Consider the following 24,870-nt stretch of genomic DNA (forward strand, 5'->3'; position numbering starts at 1 on the left):
TTGCAGATCCTGAACCTGTTAGGATACTGGATTGCAGGTGCTGAACCTGTTAGGATACTGGATTGCAGATGCTGAACCAGTTAGGATACTGGATTGCAGATGCTGAACCTGTTAGGATACTGGATTGCAGATGCTGAACCAGTTAGGATACTGGATTGCAGATGCTGCACCTGTTAGGATACTGGATTGCAGATGATGAACCAGTTAGGATACTGGATTGCAGATGATGAACTAGTTATGATACTGGATTGCAGATGATGAAACAGTTAGGATACTGGATTGCAGATGCTGAACCTGTTAGGATACTGGATTGCAGATGCTGCACCAGTTAGGATACTGGATTGCAGATGCTGAACCAGTTAGGATACTGGATTGCAGATGCTGAACCAGTTAGGATACTGGATTGCAGATGCTGAACCTGTTAGGATACCGGATTGCAGATGATGAACTAGTTATGATACTGGATTGCAGATGATGAAACAGTTAGGATACTGGATTGCAGATGCTGAACCAGTTAGGATACTGGATTGCAGATGCTGAACCTGTTAGGATACTGGATTGCAGATGCTGCACCAGTTAGGATACTGGATTGCAGATGCTGAACCTGTTAGGATACCGGATTGCAGATGCTGAACCTGTTAGGATACTGGATTGCAGATGCTGAACCAGTTAGGATACTGGATTGCAGATGCTGAACCAGTTAGGATACTGGATTGCAGATGCTGAACCAGTTAGGATACTGGATTGCAGATGCTGAACCAGTTAGGATACTGGATTGCAGATGCTGAACCTGTTAGGATACTGGATTGCAGATGCTGAACCAGTTAGGAGTGGATTGCAGATGCTGAACCAGGTAGGATACTGGATTGCAGATGCTGAACCAGTTAGGATACTGGATTGCAGATCCTGGACTGGATTGGACTGGTCCTGCCTTCAATAAACATCCATTTGGTTTAGATTGTTTTGCATGTTTAGTAACTCAGAGTAATGTGGTTTGGTTATTCACTCAAATATTGTGCTCCATGTAATTCCTTTTACCAAGTTTTCAGTTACTTGCTTGCAGGCAATAAACAGTCATTGAATGATGCAAGGTTGGGTATGGGTGCATCGTACCCATCGATTGAACACAGCCTCAATATCTCTCACTTGGATATAATTTTAAATTAAAGTCTGAGAACAGTTGAGAAGAGTCGTTTTCATGCCCTTTGTTGGTCCATGCGATCCTGGGTCAATGTTAGCTGTTATTTCAGTATATTTCAGTAATCCTAATTCCTTGGTAGGCGTCGACATACATGAAATTTATATTTTTTTATAACCACAGTCTGAGCAATTACTGAGACTCCGACCCCCAAGAAAAGTTCTTTATTGCTGTATATTCTAACAATACAAAATTATGCACTTTTGCATGAGAACAACAATTTTGGCCCATATTTGGTTATGTAATATACTTAGATTGTCATTATATGTAGCCCTAGAATATGTCAGTTCTTGTAGGGAAAACTGGTTCCCGATATCCCTGTCAGAAATGGTAATGTAGGCAAACAGTCTCGTGTACTCAGTAGGGAAGGGGACCTGTTTGCATGGAAAAGCTACCAAATTAAATGCTACTTGTTCTGAGGGTTGTAAATGTCCCAAAACAGAACAAAAGAGTTGTTTTCTTCTGTTAAAATAAGAAATAGATAGAAAATTGGTAATTGGAAAACAATATAATTTGTTGATTTTGGACAATTAGTCATCTTAAATTCCAAAACCCAGTTACTAGTCCTTATCATTGTTTTTTTTTTAACTGTACGCATGCAGTACTGACATGCGTGAAATATTTTGGTTAAATGGAATGTACAACATTTGCCTTTGCTGCAATTTTCAAAAATAAATGGATTTGGAGGATTATTATGTTATAGCAAATATTGTTCAAATGACTTGTTTCACGTTTTGGGCTTGTATATGCTGGAAAACCAAGAAAACCAATCATGTTCATGTAGTCTGGTTCCCCGAACCACTTAAGATGAAGCAGAGCAATTTGTAGACTTTGGGGAATTGTAAGGTCAGAGAATAAGTCTAGAAGGCTTGTACCCTTTCACCATTGTGTAATTCAATTGCAACGATAACGCGAAATAACTAAATATGAAAAATTAGGAACTGTTTTTATAGCCATTTTTTTTTCCACTGCTGGTTGGCTAACCAGTGTTGGAAAAATACAATTTTTCTTGAAAATGTCAGCACACCAGGAGCCATGATTTTACAGGATGCTAAGCTTTTGTGTCATTCCCTAACAATCAAGTGAAGTGCTTCGTGAAAATTTGACCATGTCGTTTTTTTATGCTTGCAAATGTTATATCTACCCTTAACATATGTTTCATTTTTGCAATAAAATGCTCTTCAACTATTTCAATAATAACACAGTCAGTGACAACTATGTGTTAAGTTTCATATACGTGTAAAGTTTTAAACGCTGTTGAAAGAATTAAAATGAAAATCATTTTCAGAAAAAAAATTCCAAACTTGTCTCTTCTATAGTTTTCAATTTCTTGATCCCATCATGGATGGAGGATTAAATAATATTTTTAAAAATAAAAAAGAGAGAGAAGAATATAACTTACAATTTTAGTGTTTATATTTTTGAAGTATTTGATTCTGAAAACAAAACTTCATTTTTTTTAAGATAAGTTCACCAAATTTATTTTTGGGGAAAAAAAGAAGAAGAAAATTAAGTAATAATATAATCATGGTGGGATTCGAACCCGAGTCGCCAGATTGGGAGTCTTACGCCGTTCCAGCAGACCATTAACGCGCTCAAATGCACTTCTAGTTCTTTTTAATTATAACTGTAAGATAGACTTGTCGCGGCTTTTCACGTACACGCCCATGCACGCTTAGACGTAAAACACAGTCTGACGATGTAAATCACTCGTTTGATTTTGGGTGTAGCTGTTCAAGTTGATCTAAATTTATGTGGAAAAGGATAAAGGGTGTCAACTGAACTGAAATCCAGAAATTCCATGGAATAAAACTCGACAATCCTTGGTTTCAGTACGAAACACACGTGTTCAACGGATGCAGAGAAGCCCATTTCTTTTGTTAATTTCCTTTGTTGAATCTTGCGTTAACAATAAAATGTTTCCATTGAGGGAAAAGGATTAAACGCCGCGATCTTTTTTCACGCTTGAGTGCATCTGAATGGGGAATATTGAAGCGGAAAATCACGAATTACAGCACTTCGGCAGCATTTTATCCCACATAATGATACTTTTTGGAGAGGAAATTGCATACTAAATACAACTGTAGTTTCAAAATTCAAAAATTCGCCGTATTTAAAAAGTCGAGGTAATTTTTTTGGAAAAATTTCACTGAAACTTTCCTCATCCGAACGTAGGCGGCGCTATATATATTTCATTTTCGCACGTGCACCGTATCCAGAGTTGGCTAGCGCATTATCGTGTGTGTATGGCATTGCAAGGGATGGGGGCGGGGCTGGCTGCCTATTATGTATACATGAACGGTTTATAACCCTTTTTTAAAAACATTTTTCCACTTACGACTTTTAGTAAAAATATTTCGCTTGTTCCCCCCTCCCCCCATCTCACACGACAAAACAAATAGACCGCTTGCATATGCGTTCGATAATCGACGCGCGAAGGCGCGCGACGCCATGTTGTGGGACAAGCGTATATCTATCCACGCACATTTTGTCCCACAACATGGCGTCGCGCACCTTTGCGCGTCAATTATCGATCGCGTCTGCAAGCGGTCTATTCCCGCCCCCCTCTTGCTTCATGGGTATACCGGGGCCCTTTTATTAATATCCTTATACGCGTCTCTTTTGTTCCATTAAAGTTGACTTTTATTCTGATTGCATTTTTTTTCACAGACCTTAATTGTCTATTGTTTTAGTTGTAGACCTATTCAACTTTTATTCGTGAGATAAATTGAAATTGTGATGCTAGGATAAGATTGGGTAAACGGGTGATACACAGATCGGGCGGCGGCTATCGCGCTAACAATGCGCGCACTGAGAATGAAATATATATATAGCGCCGCCTACGTTAGGATGAGGAAATTTTTAGTGAAAGTTTTCCAAAACAATTACCTCGACTTTTTAAATACGGCGAATTTTTGAATTTTGAAACTACAGTTGTATTCAGTATGCAATTTCCTCTTCAAAAAGTATCATTGTGTGGGATAAAATGCTGCCTAAGTGCTGTAAATCGTGATTTTCCGCTTCAATATTCCCCATTCAGATGCACTCAAGCGTGAATAAAGATCGCGGCGTTTAATCCTTTTCCCTCAATGGAAACATTTTATTGTTAACGCAAGATTCAACAAAGGAATTTAACAAAAGAAATAGGCTTCTCTGCATCCGTTGAACACGTGTGTTTCGTACTGAAAGCAAGGATTGTACGAGTTTTATTTCATTGAATTTCAGGATTTTAGTTCAGTTGACACCCTTTACCCTTTTCCAATTAAATTTAGATCAATAAGAACAGCTACACCCAAAATCAAACGAATGTTTTACATCGTCAAACTGTGTTTTACGTCTAAGCGTGCATGGGCGTCAACGTGAAAAGCCACGATAAGCCTATCTTACAATTGTAATTAAGCAGAACTAGTATAACATTTGAGTGCGTTAATGGTCTTGTGGACCGGCGTAGGACTCTCAATCAGGCGACTCAGGTTCGAGTCCCGGCCCACCATAATCATTTTATTCTTTTTTTTCTTACCTTCCCAACTTTTTATAGCCCAAACTGAACTTATCTTTTAAATAAACTGAAGTTTTGTTTTCAGATTCCCAAACAAACTACCAAGAAAACAAACAAAACAATAACAAACAGGTATTTTTTTTCACTTTTATTTATTGTGATGATTTAATATCCCTTCATTCAAAGAACTATGCACAGCATTTCAACAATATTTTAAGTACACATTTACTTTTAAAATTCACCTACACAATATTGACACTGCAAGATAAAATTTATCGCGGGACTTAAAGGGAATGTACAACTACAACATTTGCTTTTGCTGCAATTTTCAGAAATAAATGGATTTGGATGATTAGTATGTTTTATACAACACCTGAATAAATCCCCGTCATCTGATTGGTGAATTGTAGATCACGTGACATATTATTATTCGGTATAATGCACGGTGCGACCATGCGTTATACCCATGCGTTATACCGTTTCACTTTGCGCTTGTTCCATGACGCGGTATTTGCGTGCAAAATGCATGCTGGTGTGCGCGTTCAGCGCAGCGCGTATTGTTCCAAAGAGCCAGGGCTACAGCGTTGGGTTCAAACATTTTCGTGTAGGGGTAGTTCAACATCTTTAAAATCAAAATAAATTGTAGTTTATAATTTACCAATCAAATGACGAGAATTTATTCAGGTGTTGTATAAAACAAATAACGAATGTTTTACGTTCGTGCGATGGAAAGAATAATTTCATTCGGTGACAGATTGAATGTTCTATTCCACTCGGCTTCGCCTCGTGGAATAGAACATTCAATCTGTCACCTCATGAAATTATTCTTACCATCGCACTCACAAACATTCGTTATTTGTATAATAGCAAATATCGTTAAAATGACTTTTTCACATTTGGGCTTGTAGATGCTGGAAAAGTCAAGAAAACCAATCATGTATTTGCAGTCTTGTGACCCCACTTATAAGATAAAACGGAGCAATTAATAGACTGGGGGGAATTGTAAGGTCAGAGAATCAGTCTAGCAGACTTGTACGTGTGTAATCAATTGCAAAGAAAATGCGGAATAACTAATTATAAAAAAATTGGGAGCAATTTTTGAAAAATAGCCAGTTTTCTCCAATGCTGGTCGGCCGACCAGCGTTGGAAAAGTACCATTTTTCTTAAAACTGTCAGCACATCAGGAGCCACAATTTTACAGGATGCTTTAGACTGTCATTCCCCAACAATCCAGTAAGGTATTTTGCGATAATTTGATCATTTCGTTTTGTGATATTTGCAAATCTTGTATCTTCCCTTTAAAGAAAGGCAGTATAACATTTAATGTTTTTACAGATGAAATAAAGAAATGAAGTCAGAATATCACACAATATTGGAAAAGAATGTTGCAACCTGACGCCACTTCAGCGGTTGTGTGCAAAGTCTATGGAGCGTCAAGAAAGTGTTCTCTTAAGTATTTCTCAGTCCCAGATTCATGTTTTATCATAGTCATCATTTTTGCAATGAATGACTTCATTGAGATGATATGAAGAAAAAGCAGCATCAGGTTGCAACATTCTTTCCCAATATTGTACATGACAAAAATATAGTATTGACAATGTGATAGATAGATGGAGAAGCTCTGCTGGCAGAAATTGTGTGCTTAGCAGCGCTATGAAATTGGGCCCAGTTCAAATCACTTATTTTCAATTTGTTTCATGCCTTCTGGACCTTACACCCTAATTACTTGACAAACGTGCTCTGAAAACTTGAACATGTATATTCATATCAATATAAACCATGAATTAGCATAATTACATTACGTACAGATAACTACCCCCCTCCTTGAATAACCATTCCTGGCCCATTCTCATGCCGTTGGGTTGTCTCTAAACAGGCCCCAGAAACTCCAAGACAACAAACTTGCAAATTGAGTTGTCTTTTTATTTATGACGTGAACCTTTATAATTATGATATGAACATTTTAATGCTACCTGACTGACTGTCCGACCGAGTCACTGACCGAGTCACCAACCGAGTAACTGAGTTACTGACTGAGCCACTGACTGACCGAGTCACTGAGAGAGTCACTGACCGAGTCACTTACTGAGACACTGAACAAGTCACTGTGTCGCTCAATAAGTCACCGAGTGATTCACTAACCGAGTCGCTGACCGAATCACTGACCGAGTCACTGACCGAGTCACTGACCGAGTCACTGACCGAGTCACTGACCGAGTCACTGACCGAGTCACTGACCGAGTCACTGACCGAGTCACTGACCGAGTCACTGACCGAGTCACTGACTGAATCTGACTCAAACACTGAGTCGCTGATCGAGTCACTGAGTTGTTGACTGAGTCACTGACTGAGTCACAGAGTCCAGCTTAACTAGGCAAGCCTACTTTGTTTTATGCCATGAGAGACTAGCCTCTCTCCAGAACTGTTGTTTTCTCCTGCATAACCACCTTGCCAAAGCTAAATAAAGAAATGTTTCAAGGCAAATTTGCCAATGTGAAGACCAATTAAATCACTCCTAAATTAATCAACAATATTGTTCCATTATTTTATTTTTGGAAAATCCCTTTGCAAGCAGGAGTTTCTTGGAATGTACAAATTTAAACAATCTCAAGACTAGGATAGGGACCACCTCAGGAAACTGGTGCCCTGTTGTCCTTGGCCCACTTCTTCATGACACGGATGATGTATTCCACCTGTGGGTTACCGGTGTTGCGCAAGGTTTGGAGGATGTCTCGCAGTGTTTCTCTGTAGAGGGAAAAAAATGACAAAAATCTAGTGGCTTGAACTTCACTGGGTTTTGTGCACATGAAGATGAAAGCTATTAACAAGATGGACTTTGCGTCGGGGTGATGTAAATCAATGTTAGGTTTTGCCCTTCACCGATGTATAAACACTGTATACTCAGTGTGTTACCTCCCGAGTGAAAGTTGGGAAAATAATCACTTGGGTGGGATTCGAACCCACGACTCGACCATGGAGCTTACGGGGTTGGTTGGCTGGCCAGGCAACCAATTCTGTAAGCTTGATGGTCCAGTGGTTAAGACGTCTGCACTAAAAAGCAGGAGGTCATGGGTTCGAGTCCCAACAGAGTGATTTTTCCAACTTTCACTCGGGAGGTAACGCACTGAGTATACAGTGTTTATACGTCAGTGAAGGGCAAAACCTAATAGTGAAAATGAAAGCTGTTTATAGAATATTGGGGGAAAAAGGAAAAATCCATAAAGATCAATGAATTTGAACTAGAGGGCTAAGAACGTGAAAAGTATTCATGAAGATTTGTAATAAAAAGCCGTATCCTCTCTGAGTGATCCCCGTTTGATATTTGCCAGGTCTGCATCGTGACTTTGGGCGTGATCCCTGGCTGCATGGCATATGCGGGTTGAGGGCTTCTGACTAGCGCCCCTTTGACAGAGACATTGACAATTAGAGAACCGCCAACATTGGGCTGGATAGCTCAGTTGGTAGAGCACCGGAGTGATATACTAATTGAGATGTAATTGGTCAGTGCACACTGTTTGATTGATGTACTGTGGTCACCTGACTGTCACCTGACCATAAGTTGGGATCTGATTGGTCAGTGTGCACTGTTTGATTGATGTACTGTGGTCACCTGACCAAAGGTTGAGATCTAATTGGTCAGTGTGCACTGCTGATTGACAAACACGACACCCACCTTGGTTCATGGCCAGCTATGATCTGCTGGAATACGCCCACGCACACCCCTCGCTTGCCTCTCCAGTATTCAGGATTGGGGTCCAATCTTTCCAAGACATCGAAAGCCTTGGTCGCATAGTAGAACTGGCCATCTACCGATAGAAAAGATGAGATTTGAGGATCGAGAGACTGTGACAATTATATTTTGAGGTCGAGCAAAAAACATCAGAAGTTCGAACGAAAAGCCTGAAGTTTTCGATCATATCGCCACCGTGTTGACAAAGTGATGAATTTGTCCCAAATGAATTTTTTAAGCAGTTGGGATTTTTGGCTATTCTAATATTTTATGATGCCTTCTACATGCTTACTAAAGTTTGCGACACAAAAGTGCATCCTTCATTATTCAAGCTAATGACACAAAGTAGTAAATGTGCAACGAATTATTTTTTTTTCTTTTTTTGACAGGGATTCGTATTCTTGTTGATTTTACACGTGAAAACAATGTTGCAACCTGATGCCGCTTTTGTCTTCACACGTCATCTCAATAAAGATCAGTCATTGCAAAATGATTCACAAACATGAATCTGGGATTGAGAAACATTTCCAATTTGGTTCAGAAATACTTGGAAAGTTTTCTTGACTCGCCATAGACTTTGTACAAAACCGCTGAAGTAGCGTCTGGATACTGCATTCTTTTCTACACATGCGTTATATTTTAGATTTATGTCTCCTCTACGATTTGCGTTTTGCCGAAGTGACAAATCTGTTTCGTGAAATCGGCTGCAGGTTTAGATTGAGTGACTGGATACTAATTTGGGGCTAATGCCAAAATCTTGACCAAACATACAACGGACAAAAATAGGGGATGATGTTTTACCTTGTAGCCGTCGTTGGCAATGAGCTACAGCAGGCTGAAAAATTCGCCAGACGTCTCCATCTTAAGGTACAACTCCCAGGCTAGTCTGGCCTTACGATTCATGATGTCTGAACAATGAAAACAACACAAAGAAAGGTTATAAATACGTAGGATACTGCTGCAAGAAAACACATTGGGGTCCACAAAAGATGGTTCGGTTCAGTGGATGCTCGTTTCAGCAATTTTCGGCCAGCAATGCTCAGTGTAACTGTGTACAATATTTGGGAGCCAAGAGGGATGTTCAATGTAGCAAATTTCTGTCGTACAATATGCTTGAAATGTGATAGAACAAATCCAACATGGCAAATGTATGACTAAGATGTGAAGTTTACACGTTTAAACGACAAAACTTCAAAATCCGTTTACAAATTTCTCAAAACATTTAAACAAAACCCGAATATACAAAAGATTGAGACCTCCGTTCACGCGATCTTCCTTGGAGATAACCACACATACATGTTGCACAAAAAATTAACGTTGTTTTCAAACCTACTTAATTTACAAAACCTTAGAAGCACCGTAGTACTTGATTGCATTTGGGGAACACGTAGTTACATTTTTACTTTATCAACGACTGCCTGCTATTTACAATGTCAACCATTGTTGATTTATCATGTCAATCACGCCGGTCTGCAGATCAGACATAATGGGTAGGCAAAAGCCACTGTCAATGGCTAAACGTTTAAAACAGTTCTTAAAATATTTGCTTAACGTTTACAAAATGAAACGCAAAGTCACATCCTTAATATACGATCAGGGCGATGATTGCATGCTGGTTATGTCATTGTTAGAGACCCTTCAGTCTACCTCACACATGGGCAACATGTGCATCTCCCTAATGCCACTCTGGATTTTCCAGCAGTACATGAAATGCATGCACGCGACGTGTCCTGACTTTAGTTGGACATTTGGTTGTGCAGTCACAATTGTGAGTGGTCAATACATTATGAGTTGAGGCTTTACAGGTGGATTCGTTCCCATCATTAGCAACTTGGAAGTTGGAAGAGGAAACGTCATTCACAATTGACGGTAATACTCACAGCATCTTGCCAACCAGAGACACGTGTAGTCATTCTTGATCTTCTCACTCTGAATGAGCACAAAAATCTGCAAAACAAGAGAAACGAAACCCACTCCAATTAAATCATGGTAAAACCAAGTGTTCCCAACCAAAACAGTGGTCTAGGAGGCACAGAGAGATCCCCATCCGGGTTTTAGACTTGATTTTTCATGCCTATTTGCCCTGAACAAGGCTAAAAGCCACTCCAGATATACAGGGCTACAAGTCGGAGCAAAGCAGCTAAATCAACCCCACCATCTCTGCCCTCATAGGCACCCACTTATAAGCCATCAGTGTGGGGGTTTGGTCAGTATCAAATGAGGGCAATAATGCTCATTGTGATTTTTGGCAAGGTATGCACCCCTCTAGTCGGAAAATATGTGACAGCATTGCAGCGGTGGCAGCTTTTTGGGTGCTATCCCTTGTTTTCTTTTTTTTAAATGGCAGCCAAAACATGCTTGCTACAACATACAATTGATCCGGTTCAAGCATATTGACGGCAATTTTGAAAACACAAATCAAAAGTGATAACACTGCCACCACTCACACTGCAAAGCTATCACACATTCTCCAACTCTAGATGTGCCTTTCAAAAAATCGCTATGAGCATTGCTCTTTTCGATCGTCTGGTACCGGTGGCCCATTTTTTGGACCAAAGCTGAGAGCCTATTACTCCTGGGTGGGGAGAAGCAATGAGTGACAAAGTGCCTTGCCCAAGGGCACACGCACCATGACCCCAGGCTGGACTCGAACCCACAACCTGCAGCTTTACCCGCAGACCACGAATCCAACGCCCTTAACCACGAGGCCACAGCACTCCACACTCCTCTTGAATCAGGACAGATCATAGGTTGGAGGGAAATAAGCACCAGGCAAGGAATTCCAAAGAGATGCAGCACGTGGGAAAACAAGCTATTGGAATATCTTTTTGTTCTACATCTAGGTATACGGCAACAGTATGGATGAGAACAGACAGTAAGTCGGGCTTCTCTATCAAACAGGGCCGACCATCGGTGGAAATCAATACAAAATTCCACTTTTCTAGAAACTAACAGCACACCAGGTGCCGTGATTTCACAGGATGCTTGAGACTATTATTCCCTAACAGTCAGGTATTTTATAATCACTTGGTAGTTTTGGTGTTTGATGTTTGCAAATGAAAGGCACCATGACTAGTTCAGGCACCATGACGAGTCACTGCGCCATGACTGGCCAACTATTGAGGGCGCAACAACAAAAATTGGGTCCGGGAGTCCAACCTACCTCCTCTGCTTCCTTGTAGTTGCCTGCTGTGGCTTTGGCCTGCGCATAGTTGTAGTTGAACCTATCGTCGTTGTTGAAGTAACTCTAGAAACGTAAACACACAAAAATGTCATCTTAGTTTTTCTGATAATTTTCCCACCTGCACTACTTTTTTTCCCCCCAAAAAGGGCCAATACAGCTAAACCATGCCACAGAAACAACTATGAGCAAGTTGGGGCGAGACTTGCCCCATAAATGTGGCCTTTTTACTGGACTGCCTCCGTAAACATAGGCCACACATCCACATGTACAAAAATCGTGTCGACGGAGCCAAATTTTGATTTTCACATTTAGGCTTAGTTTGTAGGTTTTTTTTGCTTTAGAAGCATACTCACCCTCTTTACAGGCTAATCAGAAAGTGCTGCCTTTTTCAGATGTATATTTTTCGTGAAATTTCCAGATTCATTTTTACACGTTTGCGTATCAAAATTTCAACATGAAATTTCACAAAAAATATACATCTGAAAAAGGCAGCACTTTCTGATTAGCCTGTAAAGAGGGTGAGTATGCTTCTAAAGCAAAAAAAACCTACAAACTAAGCCTAAATGTGAAAATCAAAATTTGGCTCCGTCGACACGATTTTTGTACATGTGGATGTGTGGCCTATGTTTACGGAGGCAGTCCAGTAAATAGGCCACATTTATGGGGCTAGGGCGAGACTAGTGGTCGATTCCTGACGTAAATTCGATGCCTGAGCACTAATATCAACATGCAAACGCCTCTACTCAGACGATGGTCAAAATTGTTCACCAAATAAAGAGAATGGTCAAGAATAATTCCAAAAAAAAATTGGTCCTGAATAATAGAGGGTGATTGGCAAGAAATATTTTCAGGTTTTTGGAGAAAAGTTCACAAACGAATAGTGTCTAACATTAAATGCATTAGATAAAATTACCTCCGAGCAAATATGCAGTCCTATGCCCCCTGTCTGTCTGGCCTCAACTCCATTTTCAAAGCTGTTAATGAAATAAAATGAATCAATAAACATTACTGCAACTTTCCTAAAAAAATACAGCGGTGCTGTTGAAACCCCTCGGCCTGAGTTTGTTGATATAAGGTGCAAAATTACAAATACATGTAGTAGAATAGTTAATACTGGTCAATGGAATGACCTAGACCTTGACCAATGACGTTGACCTTTGACCTGTTGACCCCCAAATCAATCCAAACTTGACTTTCCTGAAGGGCAACCCCTGAAGTTACAAACCCGAATCACATTTCTAACTCAAATTATCATCGAGAAACAATCTACCTCCAACTCACCACTGATATACTCAGCCAAAAATAAGAAAATAATTTTCTGACATTCTTCTAGTTGGCTAATGTAGACATAAATGATATTTATTAATTAGAATTTGTTAACTTTAAATAACTTTTTTAGTGTTAACCTGGAATTTTCCAAGATTTACGCAAGTGCGCTGTGTTAGGGAACACTGATCAGCTGATTTTTGGCCCAATTTCCGGACGCCACCGTTTTAAAATTTTGCTCAAAATTGTATGACAGTGAAATTGTTTACAGAAGTTAAATGGCAAACACTACTGAAAAAGTACCAGTAATAACTGAATGAATTCGAAGTTTATCAACAAAGAAGTTTGGCAACCGTGCATGAGGAAAGTCAGGAGAAACGTCGCAGTGCGCCACGTTAGGGAACACCACTATATGTGTGCATTGATACTGGGTTCTTAATTGGGGTAGGTGCGGTGAACTAAAAACAATAGGCCCTGGCCCTGCTGACTATATGACTATACAATCATGGAGCTATAAAAAGAGGTCTTACCCAACAATGTATGCAAAGCATTCCAAAATACTCCGGAAAGACTCCCATACCTCAGACGTCACTGACCAACAAAGACTAGGAAATGTCCTTTGACATGTTTTCTCAGTAGGCATGGTAGCAACTTTTCCCTGATATAAATCCGACATTTTTGGACACATTATCCCTTTAAATGGTGATATAGGTCACTGTAGGGAAAAATTAGTGATGTCTAGATATATGGGAATCTTTCCAGTACGCCGAAAGGAAGTTGAATTTTGAGAAATAAATAGTCCAGACTTACCTGACGTACAGGCCTATATAGCCTACCGCTGCATTATCTGCTGCATAATGTTGATCGATAACCAAACAACAGGTGGCGCTCTTTACAATTAACGGTGTCAGGTACAATCTCATTCAAGTGATGTTGAGCAGTACGCGTTGCCATGGTGATACGTCATCAGTGTGCTCTGCATCCTGTATGTGCTCCACAGTTGACATCCTTGGTAGAACCTTCAAACTCTGTCAACTTCAAGATACAAAGGAAAACAAGTTACTTTAACATCTTTACCTTCTAATTCATAAGGTTAGGTTCAAATATTGTTTTCATCTGCTATTTTTTGGAAAGGGCATTGTTTGAAGAATTTAATTGACAATAATTATTGTGAAATTTGAGAACAATTTTCCAAAAAATTGACAAATTTACAAAAGATAAAAATGGGGCCTGTAGGGCCTGACCATACTTCCTGAACTTAGTTTAAAACCCTTACACTTACAGTTCTGAAAGAATGACTATACAATCATGGAGCTATAAAAAGAAAGTCTAACAATGTATGCAATTAAAGCATTAATAACCCCCTAGGCCCTTTTTGCTTGGAACCATCCTCAATCCTCCAAAATTTTGCAACTCCGCCTAAATTTTAAAAAATTGTCAGACAGTCCTGCCTCAAAATGCATTCATCGTCAATCCTCCAAAATCCTCCTCATCCCAAAATTTTGCACTCGTGTTTAAATGAAGGATAACCAACGCCAAATCCTTCAAAATCATCAGACAGTCCTGCCTCAAAATGCATTCACCCTCATGGAGGTACATCCTCCAAAATCCTCATATGCTTCAATCACCATTCATCCTCAATCCTCCAGAATCCTCATGTGCTTCAATCACCATTCATCCTCAATCCTCCAGAATCCTCATGCGCTTCAATCACCATTCATCCTCAATCCTCTAGAATCCTCATATGCTTCAATCACCATTCATCCTCAATCCTCTAGAATCCTCTTGTGCTTCAATCACCATTCATCCTCAATCCTCTAGAATCCTCATGTGCTTCAATCACCATTCATCCTCAATCCTCCAGAATCCTCATGCACTTCAATCACCATTCATCCTCAATCCTCTAGAATCCTCATGTGCTTCAATCACCATTCATCCTCAATCCTCTAGAATCCTCTTGTGCTTCAATCACCAAATTCATCCTCAATCCTCTAGAATCCTCATGTGCTTCAATCACCATTCATCCTCAATCCTCCAGAATCCTCATGTGCTTCAATCACCATTCATCCTCAATCCTCTAGAATCCTCATGTGCTTCAATCACCATTCATCCTCAATCCTCCAGAATCCTCATGCGCTTCAATCACCATTCATCCTCAATCCTCTAGAATCCTCATGTGCTTCAATCACCATTCATCCTCAATCCTCTAGAATCCTCATGTGCTTCAATCACCATTCATCCTCAGTCCTCCAGAATCCTCATGTGCTTCAATCACCATTCATCCTCAATCCTCCAGAATCCTCATTTGATTCAATCACCATTCATCCTCAATCCTCAAGAATCCTCCAAAACCGCCAGGAGGATTTTGGAGGAGCGAGGTGGGTTAGGGTTAAAAAGTACTCCGGAAAGATTCCATACCTGGAGTTCTGGACATTTAGTGAAATGTCCTTGGTGTTTTTTCAGACAGTAGGATGCTGACAGTGCCAGTAAGCATGTAGGATGGAACGCCGTATTATCGCGGTACTTACATGTATCACGTTTCTTGTTTGGAATGGAGATTGCCCGCTAACCTTCCCGAATTGTCCTGTCTCTTAGGTTGTATAACTCTTCCTTTTCAAATGCCTGTGAAAATAGACATGCTCAGAATGTGCGAATGGAGGTGGACTCCCTATTATCGCGGTATGTGGGAATTGTGGTTTTTATAATCATCTCAACTTTTTTTTTTCATAGTGAATGTTTTACCAAAACATCCCCTGAATAAAGTCTGTTATTTTCCCTGTAACGTTCAAGTTGATTACACTTTGAAAGACTATATCCCAGCAGGATGATTTCTTAAAACCCTGCCCTTCCCCGAAAGGAGAACACAAAATACTGTGATGACAAGTCTACTGATTGGCGATTGGGGGCGCCATTCAGTTTACACATCCCCAGTGTGCCGTTTAATTTTTTCTTACGCGCTGTCCTTATTTTTAACCCGTAAAAGTTTTTACGATTTCGCGGTGGAAATATCCTCCTTTGACTTCATTTTGTGTTTGCAGCTGTAGATCAGAAGGGGAACCAGACAATGGAACTTCCATGGACAGAACACCATTAATGTTAGAGTATAGACGGTACCTTTTAAGTTTTAGCAGACACAGTGAGGGAAAATTTGCAGGTTTTGGCAAATGTGAGTATTTATTAAAAATCGTTAAAATTTCAAGTCCCGAAAGACACAACATTTTTTAATCGTCCTTTTGATACGACTCGGCAGTAAGTCCTTATGGCCTGGAGAACTGGATAAAAATCGCCACTTAAAGGGAATATACAACATTTGCAAACATCGAAAAAAAAAACTACCAAGTTTTTTCGAAATACCTTAATAGGATGTTGGTAAATGACAGCCTGAAGCATCCTGTAAAATTATGGCACCTGGTATACTGTCATTTTCAAGAAAAGTGGTATTTTTGTATCAATTTCCAACGCTGATCGGCCGATCAGCGTTGGAAACAACTGGCTTTTTTTTCAAATACTGGCCCCAATTGACCATTGCACTTGTTTGCAATCGATTACAAACCTATGAACGGGTACGAGCCAGCTAGACTGGTTCCCTGACCTTACAATTCCCCAATGTATGTAAACTGCTCTGTTTCTTCTTATATGGAGTCAGGGAACCAGACTACAGGAAAATGATCGTTTTTCTTGGTTTTTATAGCATTTTCGAACCCAAAACCTCCAAAAAGTCAGTGCAACTATAGTTGCTTTATATTTCCAACCCCCCAATTCCATCCATTTCTGAAAATTACAGCAAAAGCAAATGATGTATATTCCCTTTAAAGTTAAAGGAGTTCAGGCAACACAAAAAGAGAAATTTTCCCGTGCCGCGATAAAGGGATGCCACGATAAGCCTAGGGTAGGGAGTCCGACTATAGTTTTTTGGTAACAAATTTCCCTGCCAATCCAATATTTTTTACAATTTTAGACAGGAATGGTGGCATAAATCACTGAAGGGAAAAATGAGTGATGTCCAGATATGGGAATCTTTCCAGTACGCCGAAAGGAAGTTGAATTTTGACAAGTTAATAGTCCAGACTTACCTGATGTACAGGCACAGGCCTAGCCTAGCCTACCACTACCGTCCATAATGTTGATATCGGATAACCAAACAACAGGTGGCGCTCTTCACAATTAACGGTGTCATATACAATCTCGTTCACGTAGTGTTGAGCGGTACGCACTGACAGGTACTTAATACAGGAAAGAAAGTTACAAAATAAAGTTAGCCCTGGGGACGAGGTTGCGAAAAAGTTTCGTAGTCCGAAATTTCCCATCATGCATTGAAAAATCCCAATTCCTTTCGAGATATGATTTGGGATTTTAGAATCGTTATTCGTTTTCCGTTTTGCTTTCGAGTCGGGAAGTGGGGGAGTGGTTTTCGTTATCCGTTTTTTTTTGGCTTAGGAATTGGGAAATGGTTTCGTTATCCGTTTTTATTTTTGTTTAGTTAATGCGGGAAATTAATGTGGTATGAGATTGTCACTTGACACCGTTAATTGTGAAGGGCGCCGCCTGTTGTTTGATGATATCCCATTATTGTCCGACTAGCGCAGCAGACAACTCGATAACGTAAGACTAATAAGACTACCGCCCTAAGACGGTCTAGACTTTTTATTCATACTTTAAAGACAAACAAATATTGTGATAACCAAAAACCTGCTTTCGGACATTCATTCAAATGTTAGGCAGCTATTTTTGTGGTTTGAGCAGAGAATTTTTTGGTATTTCTTTTATAAATATTTTGAAAGTCGTGTGAACATGGTGAATGAAAAGCTAGGATGCATTGTCTAGAGGAAATTTAAGTGAAGTTTTTGACCAAATTTTATTAAAAAGGTAATGTTGATAATTAACCAATTGGAAATGGCTGAAAACTATTATCCCTATATAGATCCAATAATGTAAATTAGATATGTATTTAAACAATCCCCAAAACAAAGTGAAATAACGCGTTACCCTATTGAATTTAACTTGTGTTTCTTTAATGACTTGAAAAAATAAAATGACTCGGAGTTAGAAAATATTAAAAAGAATATACAAAAACTTGGCGATAGGCTGCCTGCAGTCCAAAAAGAACATTTGCCTCACTTTTGCACAGAAACGACAGTCCAGCTGGACACGCTATTTTATATCTTACAAATTAAGTGACGCGTTGAATTGAATTCTAGTCAAATAACTAGTCATGAAAAATAGACAAACAAGACGTAGAGTGTAGTGGCCCTGCATTTCCAAGCGGCGGCTGTACCGCACTGCATTCGCAAAGTAATGTGTACATACATTTTGCATAAAATTGTGACTCAAGTCGACTCGAGTCATTACAACTGCAATGCCTATTCTTAACATAGACATTGACAACGTGAGAGACTAAACACGATGGAGTTTGGTAGCTCAGTTGGTAGAGCACTGGAACTACAATCCGGAGGTCCCAGGTTCTATTCCCTCTTCCTTTCAATTTGTGGATTGTTGTATTTCCCTGTACAGGCCACAGATTATTGCATTGACTGGTCGCCCTGGATGTAGGCCTGCCCTGGTTCACTTCGTCTCCCATATCACCAAGAGCACAAGCCTTCTCATATGCGGAGCAGTGCTGATCGTAAGTAATCTGTTAAAGTCGCAATTTGTCTGTGATTTGATGAAAGCTTGTCCCTGTGAAGCATTATGATCAGAACCTAGAGGTGCAGATCATAAGTAGTTTGCTACAGTTGTAATTTGTCTGTGATTGGACATTAGATTGTCCTTGTGAAGCATCATGATTACTTCGTCTCCCATATCACCAAGAGCACAGCCCTCCTCATATGCGGAGCAGTGCTGATCGTAAGTAATCTGCTTGAGTCGCAAGTTGTCTGTGATTTGACAAAAGTTTGTCCTTGTGAAGCATTGGGATCAGAACCTAGCGGTGCAGATCATAAGTAACCTGCTACAGTTGCAAGTTGTCTGTGATTCGCCACGAGCTTGTCCTTCAGGGGCATTACGATCAGAATTTAGCGGTGCTGATCATAAGTAATCTGCTACAATTGCAAGTTGTCTGTGATTTGACAAAAGCTTGTCCTTGTGAAGCATATTGTCAGAACCTAGCGGTGCAGATCATAAGTAACTTGCTACAGTTGCAAGTTGTCTGTGATTTGACATAAATGCCATAAAGAGTGGGTGATTTGTTGTCGAGAATGGATCGAGAGACCGTACTTTCTTATCTTTACACAATTCTCACTTGTTCTATTATTAATAAACGTTTGTAATTTTGCTTAATACCTTCCTCGCATAAACGTAAAACCCTTCCTTCCATTTTATCCTTCAACTAAATCCTTTTTCCTCATTAACAAAGTAAGCCCCCTAGCCTGCATTATAACTAATTCGTCCTTTGTCATGATATTTAATACTTAATGAAATATCTTTCTATAAAAATAAAACAATTAAAAAAAAAATGGGAAAAACAACTCCTAGCCAAGATGGTTATAATATCCTTATTAATTCCTTTGAAAAATATCCCCCTAGCAAAGATGGGTAGTCTTCTCCATAAAACCCTTCTAAAACAAATATCTTCCTAACCATGATGGTTCGTCTCCTCCATAATTCCCTTCTTAAAAAAATATCCTTCTAGCCAAGGTGGTTTAATCTCCTCCATGATTCCCTTCTTAAAAATATTCTCCGAGCCAGGATGGTTGGTCTTCTCCATAATTCCCTTTGAAAAAAATCCTCCTAGCCAAGATAGTAAGTCTCCTCCATAATTCCCTTCTTAAAAAAATCCTCCTATCCAAGATGGTTAGTCTCCTCCATAGTGCCCTTCTAAAACATATCCTCCTAGCCAAGATGGTCAATTTCCTCCATAATTCCCTTCTAAAAAAATCCTCCTAGCCACGATGGTTTGTCTTCTCCATAATTCCCTCCTAGAAAAAAATATCCTCCAAGCCAATATGGTTAGTTTTCTCCTTAATACCCTTCTAAATAATACCCTTCTAAAAAATATCCTCCAAGCCAAGATGGTAGTCTCCTCCATAATTTCCTTCTAAAAAAAAGCACCCTCCAAGCCAATATGGTTAGTTTCCTCCTTAATACCCTTCTAAATAATACCCTTCTAAAAAATATCCTCCTAGCCAAGATGGTTAGTCTCCTCCATAATTCCAATCTAAAAAGTACCCTCCTAACCAAGATGGTTTATCTACTCCATAATAAAATATCCTTATTACCAATATGGTCGTCTTCTCAGTAATTCCCTTAAAAACAAAGTCTGGGTCTTGCGCGTAACTTTGTACACACCTGTCCCAAGTTCTTTCCACTGACTATCCCTATTGCCAAGTATGACATGTCTATATCTTTTATAAACAGTTGTCATGCTCATTCAAAGGCATATTCATAGAAAGGTCGAAATCTCCTTGCTGCCACGGTGTCAGATTTAACGTTTGGTATACCGTGAGGTATATCTAGGTTGTGTTAACTTCAGGTTTACTCCGATCTGAACGATAACCAAGTTAACGATCATTAAATAACAATTGACTTTTTCTGCAGGCTGGTACAAGGACAAGATTTTGCCCAAGATGGAGTTCTGTGTTGTTGGTTGGGTAAGATCAAGACCAACACAATCATCAAGGAGCTCTCCAAACCCTGGATGCTGGATGAGAAAGCAGGGGAGACCACGGAGAAGTTTCCTTGGAAGATCAGCAAGGAAGAAGTCACCACGCTCAAGGAGAAGGTAGAATCTCCTCCTTGGGATCAAGCACCCCCCCCCCCTCCACAGTGAAAACTATAAACTTTATATTTATTTTTGTGTAAGTTGGTCAGTAGTCGGCAGAATGATTCACATGTTAATTAATGCATGCAAATTAAAGTAGAGAAAAAAAGTAAATTTTAATGACTATCATCCCACCCTATATTTTTAGGCTATTGAAATGTCAAACCCCAAAACAGATTTTACCTACCCTACCACACAGTTGGTTTTTTGTATGTAGTAGAAAACACCACACTTTTTGTTCTTTTTTTTGTCCAATTCATTTCATGGAGCCTTTCAGAGATCTCTCAGGTTATTCTGGATGGCTGCATGTCTAAGGAAACACATACTTTATATAATGCTCTGTATAATTTTTGTTTGGGAACCGCCCCCCCCCCACCACCCCCCAGGCTTGATCCTACTCATCGATCACCTCATCTCCATGAAATCCAACTGGGAGAAATGCAAGCTGCGCATCTTTGCCGCCACGAGCAAGAAGGAGCAAATGGACAGGGAGAAGATGAACATGGCCAACATGCTTAGCAAGTTCCGCATCAACTGCTCGGACGTGGAGGTCATCCCGGACCTGAACAAGAAGCCCAAGGACTGAAAGCCTGAGACGGTTCAAGAAGCTGTCCGAACCCTGGATGCTGGATGAGGAAGCAGGGGAGACCACGGAGAAGTTTCCTTGTAAGATCAGCAAGGAGTAAGTCACTACGCTCAACGAGAAGGTAGAATCTCCTCCTTGCGCTCAAGCACCCCCCCCCCCCTTCCACAGAGAAAACTATCAACGAGGGCCATTTGGGCGCCATCGTGGCTTAACCAGCATGAGTGAACCAGTGAAGTGTCCCTCATTCCGGCTTCTGCTTGTTTGACTATAAAGCGCCCTCTTTTGTCCATGCATGGAGACAATACACTTAAACCTTTCCCAGTGTCCACTTTACGCTAAGTCCCTGGTTTGTGTGATTTTAAGTCCAGTCTTGCAACATCTGTTAATTGGGTCCAACCTTTGACATTCTGGAGGCTGATTTTCAATAATGAGATTGATCACTTCAATCCATTTTTCGTACAACTCTCAGTTCATTTGGTTTGCCAAGTGCATGAAACTCGACTTTAGTAAACATCAATAAATCACGACATTTTTTCGCCTGAAATCTTTTTTTTTCTTTCAGACCAACAGACAGATGCGGATCCGTGAATTGCTTCGCCAACATTCCCAGGAGGTTCAGCTCATTGTCATGTAAGTACAAACCGGCGATAATGGCCACTATCGGACAATTAACCTATCACGGTGGAATTGCGTCAACGCAGCTTGTAAAATATTGTCTAAACATGATATACAAATGGACGCAGAACGCCAAAAATCTGAGTCAAACAAAAGTTAACGTACAAAATTCCATGAGCCGTTTCGCGGATACCGCCATCTTTGAAATTGGGGGGGGGGGGGGGGGGCATTACAATGAAAAGACATCCCATCATTCTCAGCTACAGTTGCATGATGAGACGTATTTTCATTGTAATGCCCCCCCCCCCCCCGAAAAAAAAAATAATTCAAAGATGGCGGTATCAGCGAAAAGGCTCATAGAGTTGTCTAAGGGGCGTGGTTAACTCGCAAACGGCGGTAGGTCAATGGGTGGCGCTTTTCATGGTGGCACAATTGCTGACGTTTACACGAAATACCAAAATTCTTTAAAAGCCGCTGGCGAAACAAGAAACTTTTTAAACAAAACTAAGGACACTTGTGTAAAAACTAAAAGTTACTTGTGTAAAAAGGGCACTCTTTACAGAATACTGGGGGGGGGGGGGTGTTAACTGCTGGTGCAAAAAAATGGGGGCGGGGTGAGCAAAAGATCTAACAGTGCTTGTGACCCAGTCTGACTGAGCTACTGTGGTCACCTGATCAAAAGTGGTGATCTGATTGGCCAATGTGCACTGTTGATTGACATGCAGGAAGGGTCCATTATAACCTTTTCTTTGATTTCTTGCAGGAGTCTACCTATTCCCAGGAAGCGTACTTGTTCAGCTTACATGTACATGTGCCGGCTGGAGACATTATCCAAGGATATGCTGTCAGCAGGGGCCTTGCATCACCTGACCAAATATGGCATCCAAATAAAAGTCAATACAAAGAAATTCACTTTAAATGATAAAGTGACAAAGGACAATTCCAACCAGTTGAAAGACCCTCCTCGCTTGAATGGAATTTGTGTTTTGTGTTAATTGATTTCGTTGAGATTGTTTCTTTACCATCTAACGGGCTCACACTTTCACTGATGTTTTCAAAGTGAGTTTCTTGAATGCAGTCAAGTAATACTGATTTAGAACAATAAAAGTCTTCAAATAATTTGGAGTCTGTTAATCAAGAAACACTCGTCACACTTTTGCGGGTTTTAAAAACAACAGCCAACTCCACTTTTTCCATTACTATGGGCACGTTTCTGTTTCAACTGAAAGTAATTAAAATCATGGTTTTTTTTCACAACGAAGCCAAGCGAAAAAAGAGAGTATTTATCAACAATGGTGGTGCTTTTGGTAATCCTCAGAATTAGGTTTTATGCATACTGTTTTCATAGCCAGTCAATTGTACTACTTTTACATAATTCTCACATATTGTAACGTTTAAAATAATGCAATCATTTCATAAAAACCAGTGTTCTAATTGCTGTGAATAGCATTAGAATATTTCAAACAATTGTTAATCCAAATGCCAAGCTTAAAGTCTATAAGAAAATCAGATTCAATCACTCGAGACTTTTTTCGTGACTTGAAATAAAAATTGATACATACATGGGATTGATTTAATTGACATTATCTGTGCTGGGCATACAGGAACATAAGGCGAAGAAAATAACATGTTATAGTAAATGCTCTAAAATTATCCACGTAGGTAGCAAAATATTGTGTTTGTTTGTCTGTATGTCTTTTATACTTTGTTTGCTTCAATTAGGATACAGTTATTGTGTTTAATTAATCTGTTTTAAATACCCAATACTACAAACAAGTTGCATTTATTTTCGGGAAAAATAACACGTTATTTTATATGTTGACCAAATGTGGCAATAAAAAAAAATGGCGGTCGGAAACATGGCCTAAAAAATCCAGGTTGGTCGAGATAACGCCATAAACACAATCTGTTTTTAGTTGTTAACATTTCTGGATACATGGTGGTACTGCTTTATTGCAAACCTTTTGTTTCGAAAAAAAATTATGACCCAGCTTGCTTTGAAAAAATATTCTATCAAAATACTTCCCGATAGGCCTACAATGGATACAATGAAAAAAAAATCGTTGTCAACAAACTTAACGCATACTTTTCACTATATCCCAATACTTGTGCATAAAACTAAATATTTTGTTTTGCTAAAAGTAAAAAAAAAAGGCAAATCCATTGTAGTATATAGATCAGAGCATGCGCAATGCAAAAACATTAATAATAATATGTTTTTTGTGACATTGTCATTGAACATTATTTGTTTTAATTCAGTGGTTATTGTTTCGGCAAAATGGAAAGCGATTAAAAAAAATCAGCAACACGATGCTCGTGTATCTTTATGTGTGGATTGTTTTGCTTATTCGGGGTAAAGGAGGAAGCCACTGAATGAGGTGTAGTGCCAGGAATCACTAGTCGCCCTACCGCGCATTGTGAGATACATCGTATCTCCACGCTGCAGAACCACCACCGCGCTCCCAGACACCTGCACATAGTGACTTGAATCATTGCTATAGCCAGTGACAACCGCGTCGCCGTTCTTCCGGAGATGAACGCGCAGGTAGCTGCTGGAAGGATATTTGTTCACAGAAAACATGAACACGTAGGTGCCCGGCACACCACACGTGAACGTGCCGGTCTCGAGATCGAAGCTGGTACCCGGCAGAAGCGTCTCGGTCGCCTGGAAGGGCAAACGGGTGTCGTGACTCGTAGAGGTATCCGAGCTGCTCGTCCTCACCACGGTGAATGCTACCCGCTGGTTGGAGTCGTTTGGTGTCTCCCCTGGCTCACCCTTTTGACCTTTGACACCAGTTTCCCCCGTTGGCCCTACAACACCTGGGACTCCTCTTGGACCTATTTTTCCGGGCTGGCCTATGCCTTCGTCCCCTTGAGGCCCAGCTGCTCCACGCTCACCCATAGGTCCACTCTGTCCAATATCACCCTTTTGACCTGGCTCGCCCTTTGACCCTGGTTGACCTAAGGACCCAGGCAGACCTGGTATGCCGGGAATTGCAGCCGACCCCTGGCAGCACATCGGACACGCCTGAGACG

General features: G+C 40.1%; 1 protein-coding gene across 1 annotated transcript; it reads right to left on the bottom strand.

Annotated features, from left to right (window-relative positions):
• Nucleotides 1-8,370: 8,370 nt before the first annotated feature.
• On the bottom strand, nucleotides 8,371-15,311 carry LOC119734399 (intraflagellar transport protein 56-like). The gene is made up of 7 exons (XM_038207900.1): nucleotides 15,296-15,311; nucleotides 13,688-13,724; nucleotides 12,525-12,585; nucleotides 11,591-11,674; nucleotides 10,308-10,374; nucleotides 9,229-9,335; nucleotides 8,371-8,503 (listed from the first exon to the last, which is right to left on the bottom strand). The coding sequence occupies exons 1-6, from the start codon at nucleotides 15,309-15,311 to the stop codon at nucleotides 9,253-9,255; spliced, it is 348 nt and encodes a 115-aa protein (XP_038063828.1). The 3' UTR covers nucleotides 8,371-8,503; nucleotides 9,229-9,252.
• Nucleotides 15,312-24,870: the final 9,559 nt, after the last annotated feature.

Source organism: Patiria miniata, unplaced genomic scaffold, assembly GCF_015706575.1.
Source record: "Patiria miniata isolate m_02_andy unplaced genomic scaffold, ASM1570657v1 HiC_scaffold_10, whole genome shotgun sequence".
Classification (NCBI taxonomy): domain Eukaryota; kingdom Metazoa; phylum Echinodermata; class Asteroidea; order Valvatida; family Asterinidae; genus Patiria; species Patiria miniata.

Excerpts from the sequence above, each read along its gene's own strand:
- LOC119734399 (XM_038207900.1), bottom strand. Across the intron at positions 11,675-12,524 it reads GACTGCATATTTGCTCGGAG|AGTTACTTCAACAACGACGA; the intron begins GTAATTTTATCT and ends TTACGTTTCTAG. Across the intron at positions 9,336-10,307 it reads TCTCTGGTTGGCAAGATGCT|ACATCATGAATCGTAAGGCC; the intron begins GTGAGTATTACC and ends TTCATTGTTCAG.